The 20,404-nt window shown below is 35.4% G+C and overlaps 3 protein-coding genes and 1 pseudogene across 5 annotated transcripts; 1 reads left to right on the top strand and 3 right to left on the bottom strand.

Moving 5' to 3' along the window:
• Positions 1–519: 519 nt before the first annotated feature.
• LOC306857761 (hemoglobin subunit alpha-like) lies at positions 520–1,166 on the top strand (annotated as a pseudogene). Its single transcript has 3 exons — positions 520–615; positions 722–929; positions 1,038–1,166. The product of its transcript is annotated as a hemoglobin subunit alpha-like (transcript).
• Positions 1,167–4,644: 3,478 nt separating this feature from the next.
• Positions 4,645–6,655, bottom strand: aqp8a.2 (aquaporin 8a, tandem duplicate 2). Its single transcript, XM_079397872.1, has 5 exons — positions 6,372–6,655; positions 5,866–5,992; positions 5,553–5,767; positions 5,325–5,459; positions 4,645–5,231 (listed from the first exon to the last, which is right to left on the bottom strand). The coding sequence occupies exons 1-5, from the start codon at positions 6,623–6,625 to the stop codon at positions 5,189–5,191; spliced, it is 774 nt and encodes a 257-aa protein (XP_079253998.1). The 5' UTR covers positions 6,626–6,655; the 3' UTR covers positions 4,645–5,188.
• Positions 6,656–8,884: 2,229 nt separating this feature from the next.
• Positions 8,885–11,590, bottom strand: LOC306857745 (aquaporin-8-like). The gene is made up of 5 exons (XM_079397870.1): positions 11,303–11,590; positions 10,652–10,778; positions 10,294–10,508; positions 9,393–9,527; positions 8,885–9,154 (listed from the first exon to the last, which is right to left on the bottom strand). Exons 1-5 carry the CDS (start codon positions 11,560–11,562, stop codon positions 9,112–9,114), a joined length of 780 nt encoding a protein of 259 aa, XP_079253996.1. The 5' UTR covers positions 11,563–11,590; the 3' UTR covers positions 8,885–9,111.
• Positions 11,591–12,889: 1,299 nt separating this feature from the next.
• Positions 12,890–19,552, bottom strand: LOC306857736 (leucine carboxyl methyltransferase 1-like). 2 transcript variants are annotated; one of them, XM_079397854.1, is made up of 11 exons: positions 19,177–19,552; positions 18,776–18,867; positions 18,561–18,682; positions 18,295–18,371; positions 17,127–17,188; positions 16,920–17,022; positions 14,817–14,937; positions 14,616–14,717; positions 13,622–13,713; positions 13,403–13,500; positions 12,890–13,310 (listed from the first exon to the last, which is right to left on the bottom strand). In XM_079397854.1, exons 1-11 carry the CDS (start codon positions 19,260–19,262, stop codon positions 13,288–13,290), a joined length of 978 nt encoding a protein of 325 aa, XP_079253980.1. In that variant the 5' UTR covers positions 19,263–19,552; the 3' UTR covers positions 12,890–13,287. The 2 variants fall into 2 exon arrangements, with proteins under 2 accessions (XP_079253980.1, XP_079253981.1); XM_079397855.1 differs by having other exon boundaries at positions 12,891–13,310; positions 19,157–19,522.
• Between the last annotated feature and the right edge of the window lie 852 nt (positions 19,553–20,404).

The raw sequence follows: 20,404 nt of genomic DNA, 5'->3' as shown, positions 1-20,404 counted from the left end.
TATCTTCATGGAACATGATCTTTACTTAATATCCCAATGATTTTTGGCATAAAAGAAAAATCGATAATTTTGACCCATTATTTTTGGCTATTGCTACAAATATACCCCAGCGACTTAAGACTGGTTTTGTGGTCCATGGTCACATATATGGTCATAACAGGTCATATCTTGCATATAAGATCTAAACTAACTAACATACTAACTTAATAAATAAATAAATTAATTAATTCAAATCATGTTGTTGGGTTACTTGTACTGAAGATGCTGACGTGGTTGGATTAGGATCTGTGACTCAAGTGTGCACGCGTGTATCATCACGTTCTCCCTAAAACGAAGAGGGAGGAAAATGGGCATCATGTAAACTTTCAGTGTTAACTGGCAGGAGTTCAATTTGACACGTAATTAGGCTATATCTTGGGTGTGCCCACTCAACTACAAACGCTTAAAAAGAGGACCAACGTTTAGGTGGGCAAGTCATTTGCCCCTAGCACAACTGCTCATTTTAGACATCAATTCAAAATGAGTCTCTCTGCTAATGATAAAGCAATTGTGAAGGCCCTCTGGGCAAAGATCTCCCCCAAAGGCTGAGGATATCGGCAATGAGGCATTGTCCAGGTAAGAAGTCAAATCAGTTTTTTTCTATAGACTAGCCTATATGTCTAATGCACATTTTGCAGATCTAAGACTAATTAAGCTTTTACATCTCCCTGTCATTTTGCAGAATGCTCTATGTCTACCCTCAGACCAAAACTTGTTTCTCTCACTGGAGCGACCTGACCCCCGGATCCGCTCCTGTGAGGAAGCATGGAAAGAAGGTTGTCGGTGGAATCGGTTTGGCTGTGGAGAAAATAGACGACCTTTTCGCCGGCCTGCTCACTCTTAGCGAGCTGCATGCCTTTCAGCTGAGAGTCGATCCTGCTAACTTCAAGGTAAATATACTGCTGTGTGTCTGACACTAATTTATAATTTAGCCATACTTTCACAGTTTTCATTATGAAGTTGTCTTACTCAATTTGGTGTCTGTTATTCTTTAACAGATCCTGTCCCACAATATTCTTGTGGTGTGTGCGATGCTCTTCCCTGATGACTTCACACCTGAAGCCCACCTGGCCATGGACAAGTTCCTTGCAAGACTGGCCCTGGCATTGTCTGACAAATATCGTTAACCAGTTTGATATTTGTTAAGCAGTTTGAATGTTGTTTTGTCGATTTGGTCAGCAACATGTCAATAAAAACAAATGTGGAGACACTTATCCTGTGCATTGTTTTTCCCGGACACAGAACAAAATCTAAATTCATTTGCAATGCATGCAAATCTAAAACGTGAATCTATGGGATCATATGAATTCCGTTAGAACGGTGCAAACTGCTTTAAATCACTAAACTCAGAGTACACCAAAGTTACAGCAATTACATGAATTCATTAAAGTTCATTTTAATTTTAAAGTAAATTTTTAATTGTGAATTAAAGTTAAGCCTGTTGCTTGAAAAAACTTTAATAGCCATATTTTGGCACAACAGGACTGTTACGGGGCTGACGAGACGCGAGACATGCGGATCCATATGCAAAGCTTTATTATACAACATGGTCATACAGACAGGGTCAGGAGACAGCAAACAGGTATGGCAGAGGCAAGACAGAGCAATCCGTGGAGCAAGCGTGGGTCGACGAACGGTGAACAGTATCCAAAGGGGCAAGGCAGAGAGACAGGGGCGTAGATTACGCGGGGGACGCGGGGGACGTGTCCCCCCCCACTTTTTATAAAAAGTAAAGTCGTCCCCCGCACTTTTTCATTGGACAGTTGTGTTCTCGACATGTTGAGGTTTTAATGGAGCAATGTATATAAATGCAGAATGATTTAAAATTCAAAAAGACAAGATAATTTATACATGACGTTTACGTTTCCATGGCAATCAGTCACTCAGTTTGTGACGTCACGACATACCCAGGTTCGCGCCCGCGGTCCCGCGCTGAATCTATCATTCATTAGAGGTCGAGATGAGTTCAAAGCGGCAAGAAACTCTTCACTCCTTTTTTACGAAGAAGTCAAGCAGCGTAAGTTGGCATGTGGTATCCGAATAGTGTTGCACAATGTTCAGTGACTCTGCCTATTGCTCTTGTTGAATAATTAGCCAGTTTTGATACCATTATATGGAGGGGAAAAAAGCTGCCTGGACAAACATGCACTTATTTATTTTCAGTGTATTTTTCCGTAACTCTTTTGTAACGTCTTTTATTTTAACACGTATGTATGTTATCAGAACCCTTCAAATAAGAATAAAGATAATGTTGAACTGAGATTTTAAAAGATTTTTTTTTGTGACACTGCCAATTCTACATGATGTATTTCAATCAAACATGCAAGCACTGATCTGATACAGGACCGATCTTCATTTAGGGGTGCTCTGTCATTATTGCACTAATTTTACGTTTTTATGTGTTGTCAAGAATGACCAAGAAACAGTCAGCCTAGGTTTGTTAGCAGAATCAGGACGACACACAAGAAAAACACACTTCACAGCTGAGAAGAACTGATAGAGTGGCTTTTAACACCTGGCTGTTTTTACATTGTATAAAATATATTAATACACAATCGTTTGTAGGATTATATATGGACCAATCATAGAAAATAATTAGGCAAATATAGAAAAATAACATTAGTATGATGAACAACTTCTCAGCTATCATTTTTAACTACAGTAGGTAATTATTAGCTTGCATATTGGTTGTCTATTAGCACTTAAGCACATATTAATTCTGTATTCTTCATGACCATATTCTGCATCCCATAATCCTAAACTTAACAACTACAACGACTACCTTACAAGCTATTAATAAGCAGTAAATGAAGAGTTTATTGAGGCAAAAGTCATAGTTAATAGTGAATATGTGTTTATCATTCTAAAGTGTTAAAAAATAATTTAGGATAAAAATGAATGGTTATTGTCCAGCAGTGTACTTAATGTGTTATTTTCTTCCGTATGTCACTATTCCCTGTATGTACATGTTTCAAACACTGCTTTATTTGCTGTAGACAGAGGCAGAAGTGCATTCACAGCTGAGAGTGAATGAGGCAGAAAGTTTCAGTGAGGCTTCAGAGGTAAAGATTATTTATAGCATTGTCTATGATAAGATATTTCTTATACCTTTTAACATAGACTAATCAGACTAATGTATAATAGAACAGAACAGAATAAAGGAGTATGTGAAGGTGCAAGTATCCATTACTGTGTGCCATGTACTGTACATACAACACACACAAAATACAATCTGAAATATGTAAACAATAACACCCTTATAAGGACATCTTTGTAACTTATACTCAAAAAGGTGCACATTAGTACCTTAGAATACCAATATGTACCGTAATGACTTTTGTACCGTTTGACTTATATTTCACTGCTGGTTATACTCTTTATAATGGTGTATGTGACTAATAAAAATCTTGAATCTAATGTACAACTATGAAACTTTTTGGGGTAAATAAGGTACAAAGATGTCCTTTTAAGGGTACTGTCCCAGTGACAAGCTGTTGTATTTCTTTCTTTCTTTTTCGTTTTTCTCTCTTTCTTTCCTTCTGTTTTATAATCATATATAATAATATAATCATAAAGCATATTAAGCAAAAAGGTATGATTAAAAATAAAACCTGTCAATTAGACAAGGGTTAACTGAAAAAAAACAGGTATATCACTAGACATTCCGTCCCCCCCACTTTTGAAATGATGGCTACGCCCCTGCAGAGAGATAATCCAGAAACGAAAGCAATAATCCAAACGGGGAGCGAACACAGTCCAAACGGCAAGGCAAAGGGGTAAATCCAGTAAACACGGGCAGGGTCAGACACGGCAGGAAAACAAGGCAAGACTAAGACTAGAACAATGGCTCTGTAAAGTTGCTATCGCTGGGTTAGTGATAAACACTAGCAATACTCAGCCCAGAGCAAGAGTAAGTCCCAGGCTTAAATAGTGAGTGATTGGGTGATGGTGATTGCGAGATGGATATCAGGTGTGGGCGTGATAATTGTGAACAGCTGTGCGTGTCGTCAGTGCAATGGATTATGGGAAATGGAGTCCAATGTGCTGTGTAGTGTGAAAAGTCCATGTGGTGAACGGGTGACCTCTGGTGGTGAATGAGTGGAAGTGCATGGCCAGGATTCGTGACAAGGAGGATATACTCAAGCTAAGATACCCTAGTTATACATTACATATTTGTACGCCTTTTTATACTAAGTAGACGGTCAAGGTTTATTTCGAGACTATACAATACATCAAAATTAGATGCTTTTATTTTATACCTTTATATACTTATAGGCTATTTATATTTTTACTTTTTCATATTTTATATACAATATTTAATATAATATATATAAGATGCATTATCCCATTAAAATATAGTCTGCTATACGGAAAAATAAAGAAATAAAAATACCCGTCAACTAACATGAACAAGTTCAACTGAGTGAGATGCGCCAGCAGCTTTGAATCACGTGAGTCTTGGATAGGGCATTCACGATCATTCAAAGCTGATATCTTGATTGTCTGAAGAGAGAGAAAAAAGGCTTTATCAAAGAGCCTCATGCACAAACATCAAGAAAAGCAGATGGGCATAGGCTAAAAACTATTACACATATGGTAGTAAGTACAGACAATAGTTTGTCTGGGAAAAAAATATTTTATTGAAATAATTAAACATAGCTGCCATTGAGCCTTTGTGACAACTTAACACTTTAAGTAGCATGCTTATTAGGCCTATTGGCTGTTCTACTTTCTAAGCACATAATAATGCCTTATTCTGCATGACAATGTAAGATTGCTTAATCTAACCCTATACCTAAAATTAACGACTACCTTACTAACTTTTAATAAGCTAATTATGAGTTTACTGAGGTCATAGTTAATTGTTAGTTAGGCTAATAGTGAGAATTGGACCTGAAATAGAGTAAATGGTAGATTACAGCCTGAGGCAGAACATATTTTTTTTATGTAAAACATTATCAAAAGACAATTTACTGACATCTACTGGAAAAAAAGAAAAGGGTTGGTCATGTTAGTCAAGTACACTAATTCACAGTTTTAAATGCAATATGTTGTTAGGCTGGACATGTGAAATATTCAGACTGTTTAAATGTAGGCTAACGGTGGCATCATGAATTGAGAGGTTTTGACACGTTGAGGTGCTCCGATATCATTTCAGTATAACTCGTATCTTCTCATCTCCAAGCAGAAGCCTGTTAAAACAATACAGTCTGCTGTAAAAAATAATTTCTTGAAATGAAAGACCTAAACAAGGAATGGTAGATTTGATATCAAAGCAAACAGACCTCACAAGAGCAGCAGCCATAAGGCCTCCTCCAATCGGACCGACCCAGTAAACCCAATGATAAGTCCAGTAGTTAGCCATCAACGCAGGTCCAAAAGCTCTTGCAGGGTTCAAACAGGTGCCAGAAATGTCTCCTCTTTTTAATAAAACAAAAATGATAACAAAACAGATATGTTACATAAGCATATAACATTTCTCAAACTAAAAATGCCTGACGTTCCAGACTCACCCTGCCAGAATATTGACAATAACAGTGCAGCCCACCATGAAGGGCACCAGGGGGCTTTTGCTCTTTCCATTGATGGCTCCCAGCAGCACTACCATAGTTACTAGACACGTCATGGCCATTTCAGCAAACACAACCTTCCCCAGCTGCTCCTCAGATTTAAGGATAGTAAATGCCGCTCCGGTAGCGTTCACGTAGTTCTTGTGTGATGTCATAACCTTCAAAATACATTTGTCTGTTGAGTAGTGTTTGGGGTTGTGGGAATAAATGACAACATCTCCTTCTGTTTGTGTAATAAATGCATTCTTATTCACACCTTTGACATTGCAGCTCCCAGCACACCTCCGATAAGCTGACTGATAAGGTAGGGAACAGCCATCGTCAGCTGAATTCCACCACATAACCAGATAGCGATGGTGAATGGAGGGTTAAAATGTGATCCACTGCAAAGAGAGAGCGAGAGAGAGAGAGAGAAAAACATTCAGGTGAGACATACTCATTTGCTTTCAGAAATGGAGTTAGAAAATCACTTTGAGCACTTAGAAATCAATTAACAAACCCACAATTTGGAGTAGTATTGAATATAATGCAACTGAATATAAATGTACTGTAAAGCATCGGCTAAATAACAATCAATTAAAACGGACACATACTTTGTTACAGGAATAAATGTAAAAAAATATAGAAATAAAAATATTTTGGCACATAAATAATTAAAACTTATTAAAAAAAGCAACCAATCCATATATATATATATATATATATATATATATATATATATATACGTGTGTGTGTGTATTTATTTATTTTTTTACATCTTACCTGATTTCTGCCATACACGCCACCAGCACAGCCACTGTCAATCCGTGCACAAGCGCTGGCTGTAATCGTCCTGCTGCTTCCACATTTTCAATGACAGACACACAGCCGATAAAGACAAAAAAAGTCGTGCCCACCAGCTCGGCAACACATGGCTGGATTATTCTCTCGTACTTGCCCAGAGGTTTGGGTTCATTCTTCTTCAGGAAGGCTTTGTCCAGCTCTTCAAGCTCTAGCTTCTCTGCCTCCGCTGACATTGTGCACCATCCAGTGCATTGAGTAACTCTGTGACTGTAGCAAAGGGAAGCACTATGATAACAGAGCCAACCTAACTTGTTCAACCATAAATCATTCTTTTATCCCTGAAAGGTCTGATATATTATCGTAGGATTATATATGAATGATGCAGCAACAACATACAATCAAGTTTTAGGAGACAATGAAAGGATTTGGTGAGCATAATAAGGTATCAATTCCAGACATTTTCAGGTTGGAGTTAGATGAGTGTTCCTTTATCAGATGTAAGGTGCTTCACATTTGGACAGTATTGTTTTCACTATTATCTCTTATCTCTGTGATATTTATTTTCTTGTCAAGTATGTGATAACTCACTAACCTTGGGTGTAAATGTTATCAATGCACATGGCATTATACAACAATATATTGATGCTCCAAGGTGAACTTTGAGCTGCAGTGTGTTACATGAATATGAAGGTATTACAAATATTATTAATATGCTTAGGGGGTCGTACACGTATATGTATATATAAAAAGAAACCAAAATCTATCAGAAGAGAGAGATCATGATTTTTTAATATATATTAATAAGAATATTAATAGTAGTAATTATATATGAGAGATTTGATTTCTAAATAAAAAATAATATTATATTAATAAGAATGTTAATAGTAATAATCATACAGTCCATGAATAAAATAAATAAATAATTACAGTTTTTCTGGATTGCTTATACACATTTCTTGAAATTATGCCTCTTTTTTGCGAGACTCTAAACACGAATCCATAACTTCTAACTCAATTCCCCAAATTTCCTAAAAATGAAGCTCTCCACTCAAAACAAGTCAATCTTGCTGAAAAACCAAACTTTGCTCTCAGACATGACACACAAACAGTCAAAACACACACACTACAACACAGTTTTACACACTGATGAGATCAATTAAAAACAATACCACAAAAACCGGTAATAAGTGTGGTACTCCCCAAATGTTTTATTCCTCAATTTAATGTACTGTAGAGTACAGTACAAAACAGCAAACAACAACAAAAATAATTATTCTGCCCCAGTATCTCGTCTTTGGTCTGGTACAGGCCAAAAAAACTCTTCAACATCACAGGCTATATTGACCCTGGCCAGACAGCGGTAAAAATAAAAATCTAATAGAAATGTGCAGAAAATATGCTTGAAAGTTTATGACAACTAAATCAACCATTTTGCATTTACCGTAATGACATATACAATGAACTAATGACTAGATGTTTTGAAGGGTAAGACAATAGCACAGAGAACTATATAATACATTCTGAGCAACATGACAATAGTAACTGATAATGTAGGAAACAGCAGACAAATGTACATAATCAGTCGCATGAATGTACCAAAGCAATCACAACTTGTTCAAAAGAATGAGAAACTGCTTTTATGATGTGCACAAGTGACTAGATGATGTGGAGGTTGAACAAGTAGTTTGAGAATTTAATTTCTGATCTGAGAAATTACTTGTTTGCCACAGTGATGGTTTCTCAACCGACATGACCACAACATTTAATTTTTTTGCTTCAATGTAAAGCTATTATACTGTTTTTCCTCTCACAGATATGCACCAGGTACAGTACTCTCTCATTTTGTTTGGATTCAGCTCTTATATTTGTTGGGTACTGAGATATGTTTGACTCCGTGCCATTTTTTCAAGAAAGACTTTAGGGACTTCACTTTGTCCTTCCAACAAAGATGTTTACTTTTAGCTGCTCTCACAGCAGCAAAAAATTGCTTGTCAACTGTTGTCCTCCTCACACAATGGACAGACGAACCTGGACTGTGTGTTTGTTGGACATTGTCTCGGTGGAACTCTCAATTTCTTGTGTGCATGGATCGAGTGTGGAAACTGTAAGTCTGTGTCATTCAGCATTTGATGCTGTGTCATCTTTTCTGGAATCCATGTGAAAATTATTTTATAGTGGGTTGGGGTGGGTTCTGAATTTGCACAGTTGTTTTTTGTTTGTTACTGCTGTTTTAGGAAGAAAATTCAATAAAAAGTTGTTAACAAAAAAGAGTTCACCAAATCTGACTCATGTGTTAAAGCAGGGGAATCGTGTTTATAGTTCAGCAAAATGGGTGTACTTTTTGAAAAATGCCGTTATGGTTTTGAAATTTTTGTTCAAAAGCCTGGTTATAGTGTTTTAACAATCGAGAAAAACTGTAAATAAAGTAAGTAAGAGTTTTAGGTTCACTTTATGAATGATATGCAAAGTGAAGAAATACATGCAGACAATTTCTAACAAAAGACAGTTTATTAACAGAAAACATCAGAATACATTATGGCAGGCTATTAAAAACTAAAACAACAAATACATTTGGCAAAGAGACAATAAAGTATCTGAATACAGAAAGGATTAGAATACTGTACTAATAAAAAATGTCTGAAAATATCATACAATGCTTTACAAGTTATCTTGACTTTAAAAAGCTTGCAACATGAGATCCTCTGAGGGCCCCTCTCCATCACTTGAAAATAACACGAATCTTCTTGTCTCCCACTACCAACCTAGAACGAATAATGCAATTGTTCAGATACTTATAGATACTCAGATACTCATACTCACATAACATATCAGAACTGAAAGTTTCAAACACAAAAACTGTAAACCCAAATGAGCTTTTCATTCTTATTTCAATCTGATCAGCCTCAAAGTCAATTATCTTTATACACTCAATGACTTCACACTCGTCCTAAATCAAGAAAATCATTCATTGTGCAAGGTAAAAGTGAGCAGCAGGAATACCTCACTAGACTGACAGTGACCAGAGCGCCAGTCAAAGGTCCCACCCAATATATCCAGTGGTACTCCCAGTGACCGGACACTATTGCTGGCCCGAAGGCCCTTGCTGGATTCATACATGCTCCTGATATTCCACCCCTGTTCAACACGGAAAACAAAATCAGTCAAATCCCTGAAAACTGAGAGGTTGGAAGACTGGCTTAAAAAGTGATCCAAATACTGCACATTTTATTGTTAGGAATTATTATTTCCTATTGCCATTATTGTTCTAAGGCTGTTTAATGTCTTTGTTTCCTGTAACATATCCTGTGACTTTCGGTTCATTTGATTGCCATGTTCATTAAAGACACCTCTGTCTCCACATTAAAACAAGTGAGAAAATGAGGAAAGATCTCAGCCATATTTACAGATTTATGTTTTAATATTGTTTTATACATTTTAAAGTATGTATAATGATAGTATCATGATATCAATTACATATAAAATAATTACATTTATTATAAATCATATAGATGTGTTTATAAACACTATAAACAAAAAACAATTATAGTTGTATTTGTTCTAATTTTTTTCAACTTTTATTAGCTGTTTTGGATTCAAATGTTTCCTCTATAATAATTAAATTATCATGTTTAATTCAAATGCACAATATTTAAAACATCCATGTTTACAGTTGTTACAGTAGCGAACTAGTAGTTCACACCCATCTACATAGTTCAGGTCGAAGATTTCTGAAAAAAATTAAAATTGATATACCGATGTTTAAACATGATGTCTAACAGTGGTTCCAGTCATTCCTATATTGATTAGTTTTTTTTTATATTTAACACAAATGCTCTTTATGGCTGCAAAACAGAAGACTGTCATTTATTTTTGTAGTTTGCATGAAATATTAGCTTCCTACCCAGCCAAAATATTTGCAGTCACAGTGAGTCCAATACAGAAAGGAGCCAGATGACTTCGGGTCCTTCCGTTTACGGCACCCATGCCGACAACCATAGTCAAGAAGAGCGTCATAATCATCTCTGCCACAGTCGCAGAGCCAGTGCCATGAGAGGACTGAACGGCATCAAATGCTGCTCCTGTTGCATTCGCAAATGCCTCATCTGTAGTGACAGCCTAAATAAAAAAATATAAATAATAAAACTTGAGTCATGGAAAGGGAAAGTTTTATCGTCAGTGTTAAAGATTGAACTTTCAGTAATTTGCACATCAAGGTCAAGTCATGTCACAAATATTAATAGAGAAGATTAGACACATACTTTGGCGAGGCTGGCAGCAATCACTCCACCTAACATTTGTGACAGCACATATGGCACCAGGAGCATCAATTCCATTCCTCCGATGAGGTAGACACACACAGACACAGCTGGATTGAAATGACCACCACTGGAAAACAAGATCAGATGTAAGCAATCAAGCATACATTGTACAGTTTTGGTTCGAAATGAATGGATACATTTTATTTTCTTCAATAAAGCAGGTTAAGAACTTTAATAAATAAAAAATATATATTAAATATAATCCTACAAGAAAATATTAAATACTTTTAAATTTAAAAAAATGTTTACATTTAAATAAAAAATAAGTTGCATTTTTAAATGAAACACAAAAATATGAAATAAAAATTTATTCATACTTTCTTATTTATAAAATCATGAAATAAAAAATATATAACTTTTTGCAGGGTAATCAGATATTTTAAGTAAATGCAAAAGAAATGTCTTTCAGTTTACAGTTTTGGTTACATTATTCATTGTTCAATTTAGATGTTTAATATTATAAATATATTAAACCTAATATAAATATTCTAAACATTGTTTAATATTTAAATATATTATTTTTCATTTTTATTCTCTATTTCAAAGTCTAGTCATTTGCTAAATCAAGCACACAGAACATAAGGCAGTTACCTGATTTCTCCAAAAATGGCAATTGCTATAGCCAGTGCTAGTCCATGTGCCAGGGCAGGCTGGATGCTCCCACTGATGCCTACGTTACCCATGACCGACACACAGCCCACAAACATGAAGAGAGTGGAGCCGAGGACCTCTGCCAGGCACGGCTGAATGTAGTGCTCATAGAAGGACAACTTCGGCTGATTCTGATGGGCATCACCTCCATCGCCAGTGGCTACTGTAAAGAGCTCTGACTTGGACTCCGCAGAGGTCATCTTGCCTGTGTGAAACTTCAGGTGATCTGTGCTCACACACTGCGGTTTCGTACTGATAAAGGTGGACAGAGGATGGGGTGGAGTGGTGGTAAGGCGGGTCAACAGGCTCCCCCGTCATCACTCTTGGTGGCTTGGGAAAAACACTTTACAATTACATTGTTCGGGGGGTGATGGCTTCAGGATACAGCTTATCATCCACCAGTCTGCTATTACACAACTGAGGACAATAAAAACGTGCATAACCAACTCTCATGTCAGTCAAGGTCTGCTTGCCTGTCTTATGCAACTGAATTGATCGGAGTTAATGCGGTTTCTCAAAGTTTACAAATTGAATGGCATATTATAGATCGCTCTGCAGTTCAGCATGGCCTGCAGCAGGTCATCTGCATTTATCGCGGTACCGCGTTTGCTCTCCCTCTCATGCATTAAATCGGGGGTTCCTGCGGCAGTAAATAACAGCACACGGTCGGTTTGGGTGAATGTTTCTCTTCAGTGAGTCACTGACAGAAATGAATACAGAGCAAGACTGCAGGATGCCTGGCGTTGACGGCTAAAGAGGAAACGTTTCCTTTTTTTGTGTCTTTTAATCGCCTTTTGTTTTCTAAAACTACTTCCTTGTGATTATTTGTGACGTTGAAAAAACACTTACTCTACGGTTCAAAAGTTTAGGATCGTAAGATTTTTTAATATTTCACACTTGTACAGTAACAACAGTACAAGTGTGAAATATTACCATTTATTGTATTTTAAAATGTAATTTATTCCTGTGATGGCAAAGCTGAATTTTAGCAGCCATTACTCCAGTCTTCAATGCCACAGGATCATTCAGACATCATTCTAATGAAACATTTCCTATTATTATCAATGTTGAAAACAATTGTCCTGCTTAATATTCTCAATGAGGATTTTTCATTCTTTGATGAAAGTTGATGAAAAGCATGTATTTAAAATAGAATTATAAAACATTATGAATATCGTTACTGTAAATTTTGAATTAAAGTATAAATTTCCTTAAAAAACAACAACAACAAAACTGTTGAATGGGACTATGCAAAAAAGACCCCAAAGTGTTGAATGCTACTACATAGTCAAAAAGAAAACCCACGGTATGACACAAACTTATGAGCTTTTTGTTGTTGTTGTTTTTTTAATTCTATACCTATCATTATCAACCAACTCAATAACTACATTATAATCAGAAAGAAATTAATCGAGGGCTGCTTATGGCAAATGTATGTGCATCTCTCTCCCTAGGATTGTAATTTTAATGTACATCATGTAAAATGGTTTCAAATTAAAGTGAAAATATAAAATCATGCACTTAATCATCATTTTATACTCTTGTCTTTATTCATCACCGTTTATGAATATTCAGTGCTTTCACAAAAACCCATTACCATTCATATGACTAACAAAATTATTCATCTTATGAATGTTTCACGATTGATTAATAACAGCTATGCTGTACATTTGTTAAAACATGCCTGAATTAATATGACACTTTAGTGAGACACAACGGTCACATGGGAGACAGAAGGAGACAAGTAAAACAGAAGAAAAGACGCTGATGCCAGTAGTCTCCATTTTTATTGTGCTCAAAAATGGAAATAAAGATATAAATGACTTCCCCTTCCTGTCCTCTGAAAAGCATCAAGAAGAGCAGGACGTCCACTCTTGGTGATGTCGTTTCAAATTAAACTTTTACAACCAAGTCCCTATTGACGTTTAAAACCCAATTTGCGAGAGGCCTGAAAAGACAAGTCCGCTATTAGTTACAGGTGACGTCAAACGATCTGTGAAACTCTAGAATGCAGTTAAGTGGTTAAAATGGAAGCCTCACCTATATTGAGCTTATCTTTTACAGCCCAGCAGATGCAGTAGTGTTGGAGAAGCTGTTGGAGAAGTTCCTTTTCATCTAAAAACTCTAGACGCTCAATTCTGTGAATGTAAAACAAAGAATGTCATTGTAGAGATTCTGATCTCAGACTTTCCTGGCACAGGTCGGACAGTTATAAATATACGCTTGATTACAACTGTACTTGAGTGTTGGCTTGTGTACCTAGCTACATCTTCCTGAGGAAGCATGCTGTAGACCGTCATCATGTCAAGTGCGTTTACACTTTCCCAGCCCGCTGACAGAAAGCGCTCCTTCTGTGGAAACATACATCAGGGTGATTATCATTAAATAAAAACATTAAAAACATTTGATTTTCATTATTTGAAACACGTTAACTGATATAAAATCTAATATAAAAAAATACTTTATTTTAGCTAATTGCCAAGGCAACATTTATAATTATTGTTCAGAGTAACTCAAAGTATTAAAATAACTGAAACTTAAATAAAAATGAATAAAACCTATATAGAAATATATTTTTTTTTAAATGAAAACAGAAAACATTCAAATAAGATTTAATTACAAGAGAACTAATAACACACTATCATCATAAAAACCACATTTTCAATTTCAAATATATTAATGAAACAAACAAAAAAACACACTATCATAATAAACGCATGTCAATCTGAACACAAATATCAAGCCATGTTGACCAGATATTCTGAGGTCATTGTGGTGGTACAAAATGATTAAATCTTTAAAATTACAATGAAAACAGAAAACGTTAAAATAAGATATGACTCGCTATACATTAATGAAACTGAAATAAAACCTACTATCATCATAAACACTACCGCAGTTTCAATCTAAACAAATATCAAGCAATGTGACATTGATATTCTAGGGTGACTACAGAAGGTCACTATGCTGGTGTTAACCTTGAGAGACTTGCACTGATACTGCTTGTGAGACTTAAGCGTTGGCGTTGGTCGCAGGAAACAATGACTTGTGCTTAACTGCTCTGTTTTCCTGAGTCTTGATCGCCCATTGTATTTTGAGCAGGAAAACAACTTTGAATTCCAAGTACAACCCAGTCTAATGTTTTGATTGCACATAGAAAGGCACTGTCTTACTATATGGAGTAGAACAATCGACAATCATACAGTATGACGTTATAAACAAAGTTGCTAGTCCTAAATGTAAGATGCCGTACTTGAGAGTCCAGAGACTGACACACATCCACCCCAAACAGATTGCACTGTCGTCTCTGCAGATTCTCAATCATGATCTGCCCAAAGCGATCATTCATGTTCACCTGAAAAGATCTGGACAGTTAGAGCTGCAGACAGCAAGAGCTCGCGCCAAATTTTTGAAATGACAGTAGTAATGAAGCTATTTAACGTAATGAACTCACCTGTTCATAGTTAATGAACATGGCCGTGGGGAAGGTGTCTGAGACCCAGTGCACCAGTTTGGATGACTGCTCAGGGGTCATGTACACCAGCACACATTCGGACAGAAACAGAGTGGGCAACCTGGGTGGAGAGAATTACAACACCCATCCTATTATTAAGCTTCCTCTAGATAGAGGCTACATTTAACTATGAATTACGGATAACAATTTTTTATTCAATAACATATTAATAACTAAACCTAAAGCACTAAAAGCATTAGGTACCATGAACTAAAAATGAACAGCAGTACTTTTTATAGCATTTATAAATCTATGTTAATATCAATTTCTGCATATACTAATGCAATTTATGTATAAATTAACATTATTTAATGCATAATAAACAAACAGGAATAAATAAATAATAGTACATTTTTAAATGAGCACTAACTACACCACCAAAAGTTTGAGGTCGGTAAGTTTTTTTAAAAACATTTATAATGTTACAAAAGATTGCTATTTGAAATACAGCTTGTTCTTTTGAACTTCCTATTCATCAAACTATTGTCAAAAAAATGTATCACAGTTTCCTTGAAAATATTAAGCAACATTGATAATAATGAGAAATGTTTATTGGGCACAGAATGAGCATATAAGAATGATTTCTGAAGGATCATGTGACCTTTAAGACTGGAGTAAAGGCTGCTTAATAATTCAGCTTTAGAAAAAAGTTTATTTATTACAATTGTATTATTTTGGATGGCTGTCTCCAAGGCGGCCATCGGGACAAGACCACAGGAACCAGATGAGTCCTTTGCACAATCTGATTCTGCTTTAGCCTAGATTTAAACTGCTGATTTTGTCTGGCCAGAGGAGAATGACACTATTTCGACAAACTATTTCCCGTCTAAATACTGTAAAGCTGATATAAAGCCACCCAGCTTTATATCAAGCCGATGTAAAGCTGCTTTGACACAATTTGCATTGTTAAAAGCGCTATACAAATAATACTGACTTGACTTGAGTATTTTAAATTGTTATATTTCATAATATTATGGTTTTTACTGTGTTTATCAAATAAATGCAACCTTGGTAAACATAAGAGACTTCTTTCAAAAACATCAGAAAACTCTTAAATGTTATTGTATTTATTGTGGAAAAAAATGTTCATTGTTAGTTTATTATAACTACTGCATTAACTAAAAAGAATCTTGTTACCAAAAACATGTTTCCTGTATATAAAAAAAGTTATTTTCTGGAATATTTTTTTTTTCCTTGTGAGAACATCACAATTTGTTCAGCTCGCGCATTATAAACAAACAAGAAGCAAACAAGAAGTTTGTTCCTGAAAACAAATCATTACGGTAATATCTAAAAGTACATAGCAGGAAATCACGTTTTTGGAAGAGTGGTTTGCATGCTATGACAATAGATTTTCCAGATTTTTTACTCAGCATCTGAGACACTAATGGGATTTGCAGACAAGCTGGCAAACATCAAGACGCCACGTTAGGGTGGACTGAACAGGAAGTTGCAAAAAAAAAAAAAAAAAAAATTAATTAAAAAAAACTCAAGGTGAGAGACCTTGGAAATGATGCCATTGATGTCATACACCTTCTAGAACGGTAGCTTCCTTCGGGTCTCATCAGTTCACATCAAAGAAAACGTGCACTTATTGACGCATCTGAGGAAACTCTAAATGCTCCCAAGTGTACTATTGTCGTCAGGGGCATCAGCAGAGATGCACGAAAACAAAACAACAGATGCGTGCAACTCCTATTGGGATGCCAAACAGGATGGATCAACCCTATCTCGGATGCACAGAATCGTGAAGTTAACTTTCTAGTAAATCAAAACCTATTGTTCTGATACACAACCATGAATTTTAGTCGCTAACTAATGTAACCGAGGCAACAAATTAAACACAAACCTTTCAGAAGACAAATCTGTACATCACAATAAAGATAAGAGAGGCTCATCCTGATGTTGTAACTACACTTACTACATAAACTACTTCGATAACCATGTAGATAAAACATCACAAAAAAGCAGTATAAAAGAAAAACTGAAAAATTGTTGAATTTATATCTAGCTCAGCCAAGGTTGTGATGTTACAGCACTTACTCTGGATTTATCTGGAACTTTTTTAGTTTCTCCTCTAAAGCAGGAAGGTGTCTTAGATCAGCACCGATGATACAATATCTGTCCGAGTCCAGGCTGTGACCATCTGTCAAAGAGACACAGTTGAACAAGTGAAAGGTTGAAGTGAAAAAGATCACTACACAACAGTAAAGTAAAATGCTGTATTACATTATAATTTGATTTCAATACCCAGAAGGAGTGAATCAGTGGAGTGGGTCTCAATCAAAGGTTTTGACAGTGGAGGTTTCGTCCTGTAATAGATAGAAAGTTAATCATTTACTCAACTTTTTTATGGAAAACATTATTTTTATCTCATGATCACTATCAGTTATCAGATTTCAATCTTCAAAGGTATTCATGTTTTATCATCACACAACTTGTAGGAAGTACATGTTTGACCCCTGCATTCTATAACAACCCTCTGTACTATATTGTATAGCAATCTCAAAAATATACTTGCATAATAAATATATTACTCAAAAAACGCAGAAACTTTTTATGTGAACTTGATAACAACTTGAGGGGAACTGACTTTATACAACGCAGAGTCAACAGCAAAAAAAGGTTGTGAGAAAGGTCTAGTATCATTTGTTTGCGGATGACACTTTGCTATTCTGTTATCTAATGAACTGAGGGTCAGATTGTATAGTATTGCTAGTATTGCGTAATTCCCTCTGGACACAGTGTGTGTAGTTCTATTCTGTCACTTACATACACACTATTAAACCGAAGCACTTAAACACATACAAAAATCTTCCTTTTATTTGCATTTCCACTCTAGCTTGTTTCCTAGTCTAGCTTTCTAATAAACCTGGCATTGTAGACTATGAATAATATTGTAGGCTCTCTGACAAATTGCTTATGTTCCTCTATTGTAAGTCACTTTGAATAAAAAGCTTTTGCTCAATGCAATGCAAATGCACTGCTAAATGTAAATGCAGTCTTGTGTATGTTGCACCTACAGCAATTTCCACTGACTGTTGTTATGTAGCATTTCAAAAATAAACGGCCAACCCATGACAAAACATCCTCCTCCACAAGTATAATTCCCATGCATAACAGGTATTGAACAGTATTACTTCAGGTGGGTACTTTAAAATGATAAAGTGCACCAAAGGACTGATCAAATTTAATACACTACAAAATAGATGACAGATATACAATCCAACCATTCTTTGGAGGGTGGACATACTTAGACAGAGGGTCCTAGAAACTGCTCATGAGAGACACTGTCTCCCTCTACAGGAATATGACTAAAAGAGCATGCTACATATCCAAAATCATTCATGTTATTGTCAAAAAGCAATTTACTGAAAATAATAACAATAATCATATTATAACAGTAAAAACGCCTTACTTGATGTGGTGTATTTTTCTGGCAACAATCATTGGGAAGTCAACTTCGAAGAACTTTTTTGGCATAATGTTTTCATCCTAAAAATTTCCATAGTACATGAACTTAGGCAAACATAAGATACTTTGTTTATCAAAAAATATTTTATGAGAGTCTGTATAAGAATATATCTTATTCCTTAATAAAAAAGAGAGATAGCTAATATATGTTTTATTGTTTTCCTTTTGAATCTTGAAATAGCTAAATATGAAATAATAATAAAAAAAAACCTTTAATCTCCAAAAAGTAGTATCCAGTCCTGCCCCAAGATTCACCACCTGGCAATCACATTGCGTCTTCTTGAGAAAAGCATCAATAAGAAGATTCATCCCTCTGACACGACCATAATAACCTACAGCACAATTAATAAAACAATAGCGCATTTGATTAAACGCAGCTGCAAATATTAACCAGCAGGGGGAGATATTTAAACAATCTGCCTTACCTCTGTTGATCTCAGGTGCTTTACGTTCACCTATTTGTCTCACTAAATACTGGACGTAGAGGTCAGTCCAGTAACCTTTACTGGTAGCAAACCTATAAAACAAAAAAAAGTTATGTGAAATATTAAATGATTATTGTAAGTTGATAAATAGTATTACAGCGTTGCTCCTGAACATACAAATATTTAATAATCTGTAAATGATGAAATAATTTTTAAGTACTATATACAGCTATTCATATCAGTGACATTGTGCATGACCACGGCTGAAATATATTTCCCCCATTTTGATTAACTTATACACAGGATGCTCAATAACACTGCAGATGAATGTCAAGAGAGAAGCACAGGATTTAAAAACTAAATAATTTTATTATTGCTCACTGTACGCCGTGGCGTGCTACCTTTTGCATATCGATGCATCGTCGCAAGTTGCTCTGATTGCTTCATCAGTAATGTCTGAATCTGTAAATGGCTGTTTGGATGCCATGGACACTTATTTGAAGCAATACTGATAAACACTGCGTTACATATACATGCTGTATTTGTATGAACAGAAATGCTAAATATTAGCCAAACTGATCGCCTTTCGAAAAACGCCGCAGTCTAAGATTCAAGTCTTCATTGCCAAGATTATCAACAGATTCTTTAAATATTTTCTCAAGCACATTTATTTGAATCGCGCATACTGATCTTCACAGGCGCAAAACTGGACCAAACGCTCCGATTGACAATCACATGTTTACATCTACTTCCGCTGACGAAACTTTCCCATAATGCATCTCGTGTCAGCGAGGACACCTTACTGCGCATGACAGAGCTGGCTGTTAATGTGTAGATGTTTACGCTTATGATTCTGCAAATCGTAATCGAGTCTGTTTTATAATACTGTTCACAACAATGTTAAACCCCTGCATCACTCACGTAAATGTCCCGTTAGCTACAGATGGTTTATAGATATTAGAAGGACTATAAAAACATAGCACTTAAATCTTCCATTTAGTCGAATGCCACACATAAAACAAACAAACCAGATAAAGTATTAATCGCTTTATTGTAGATTTGGATAGCTTCAGCTGTTAATGAGTGAAAGTTATAAATAGAAATACAGAAACAAAATTTTATTTCATTTTATTAGCACTATTTTCATATAGTTCATATATTATATAGTACTTAAAGTATTAAAATATACAATCAATAGTGTGATGCAAACAAGTAATTTTATGTCAGTTTTATTTAATTTCTTTATTTTCTTAAATGTGTATACACACATTAGTATTTACACTTTTTTTATAACCATACTATGTGTAAGTTGTTGTTTTAATATTTTGAATTGTTTTTAGCTTATTTTATTTTTTTCATTTAAATATTTAGTATTGATGTTGTCGTATGCATTTGTCAATTGTATTTAATTTCTTTATGCTCTTAAATGTGTGTATATAGTATTTACAGAGTTTTGACTTTTAGAATTAGTTACTTTTTCTTATTTCTAAGTCGCTTTGGATAAAAGCGTCTGCTAAATGACTAAAAGTAAAGTAAAGTAAGTAACATGAAGTGAATGGAATATAAAGGACAGGGACGGGGTAAAATATCTTATAAAAAGATCACGTTGTGTATATATTAAAAATGAAT

Source organism: Barbus barbus, assembly GCF_936440315.1.
Source record: "Barbus barbus genome assembly, chromosome: 38".
Lineage (NCBI taxonomy): Eukaryota > Metazoa > Chordata > Actinopteri > Cypriniformes > Cyprinidae > Barbus > Barbus barbus.
Note: the sequence above shows the minus strand (reverse complement) of the source record. Positions and strands in the feature narration are given on the sequence as shown.

Excerpts from the sequence above, each read along its gene's own strand:
- aqp8a.2 (XM_079397872.1), bottom strand. The coding sequence starts at position 6,625 with ATGTCAGCGGAGGCAGAGAAGCTAGAGCTTGAAGAGCTGGACAAAGCC. Across the intron at positions 5,768-5,865 it reads TGGGAGCTGCAATGTCAAAG|GTTATGACATCACACAAGAA; the intron begins GTGTGAATAAGA and ends TGTATTTTGAAG. Across the intron at positions 5,460-5,552 it reads ATTGTCAATATTCTGGCAGG|AGGAGACATTTCTGGCACCT; the intron begins GTGAGTCTGGAA and ends TTTATTAAAAAG.
- LOC306857745 (XM_079397870.1), bottom strand. The coding sequence starts at position 11,562 with ATGACCTCTGCGGAGTCCAAGTCAGAGCTCTTTACAGTAGCCACTGGC. Across the intron at positions 10,509-10,651 it reads TTGCTGCCAGCCTCGCCAAA|GCTGTCACTACAGATGAGGC; the intron begins GTATGTGTCTAA and ends TTTTTTATTTAG. Across the intron at positions 9,528-10,293 it reads ACTGCAAATATTTTGGCTGG|GGGTGGAATATCAGGAGCAT; the intron begins GTAGGAAGCTAA and ends CGTGTTGAACAG.
- LOC306857736 (XM_079397854.1), bottom strand. The coding sequence starts at position 19,262 with ATGGCATCCAAACAGCCATTTACAGATTCAGACATTACTGATGAAGCA. Across the intron at positions 18,868-19,176 it reads GATGCATCGATATGCAAAAG|GTTTGCTACCAGTAAAGGTT; the intron begins GTAGCACGCCAC and ends TTTGTTTTATAG. Across the intron at positions 17,023-17,126 it reads CACTGATTCACTCCTTCTGG|ATGGTCACAGCCTGGACTCG; the intron begins GTATTGAAATCA and ends TCTCTTTGACAG.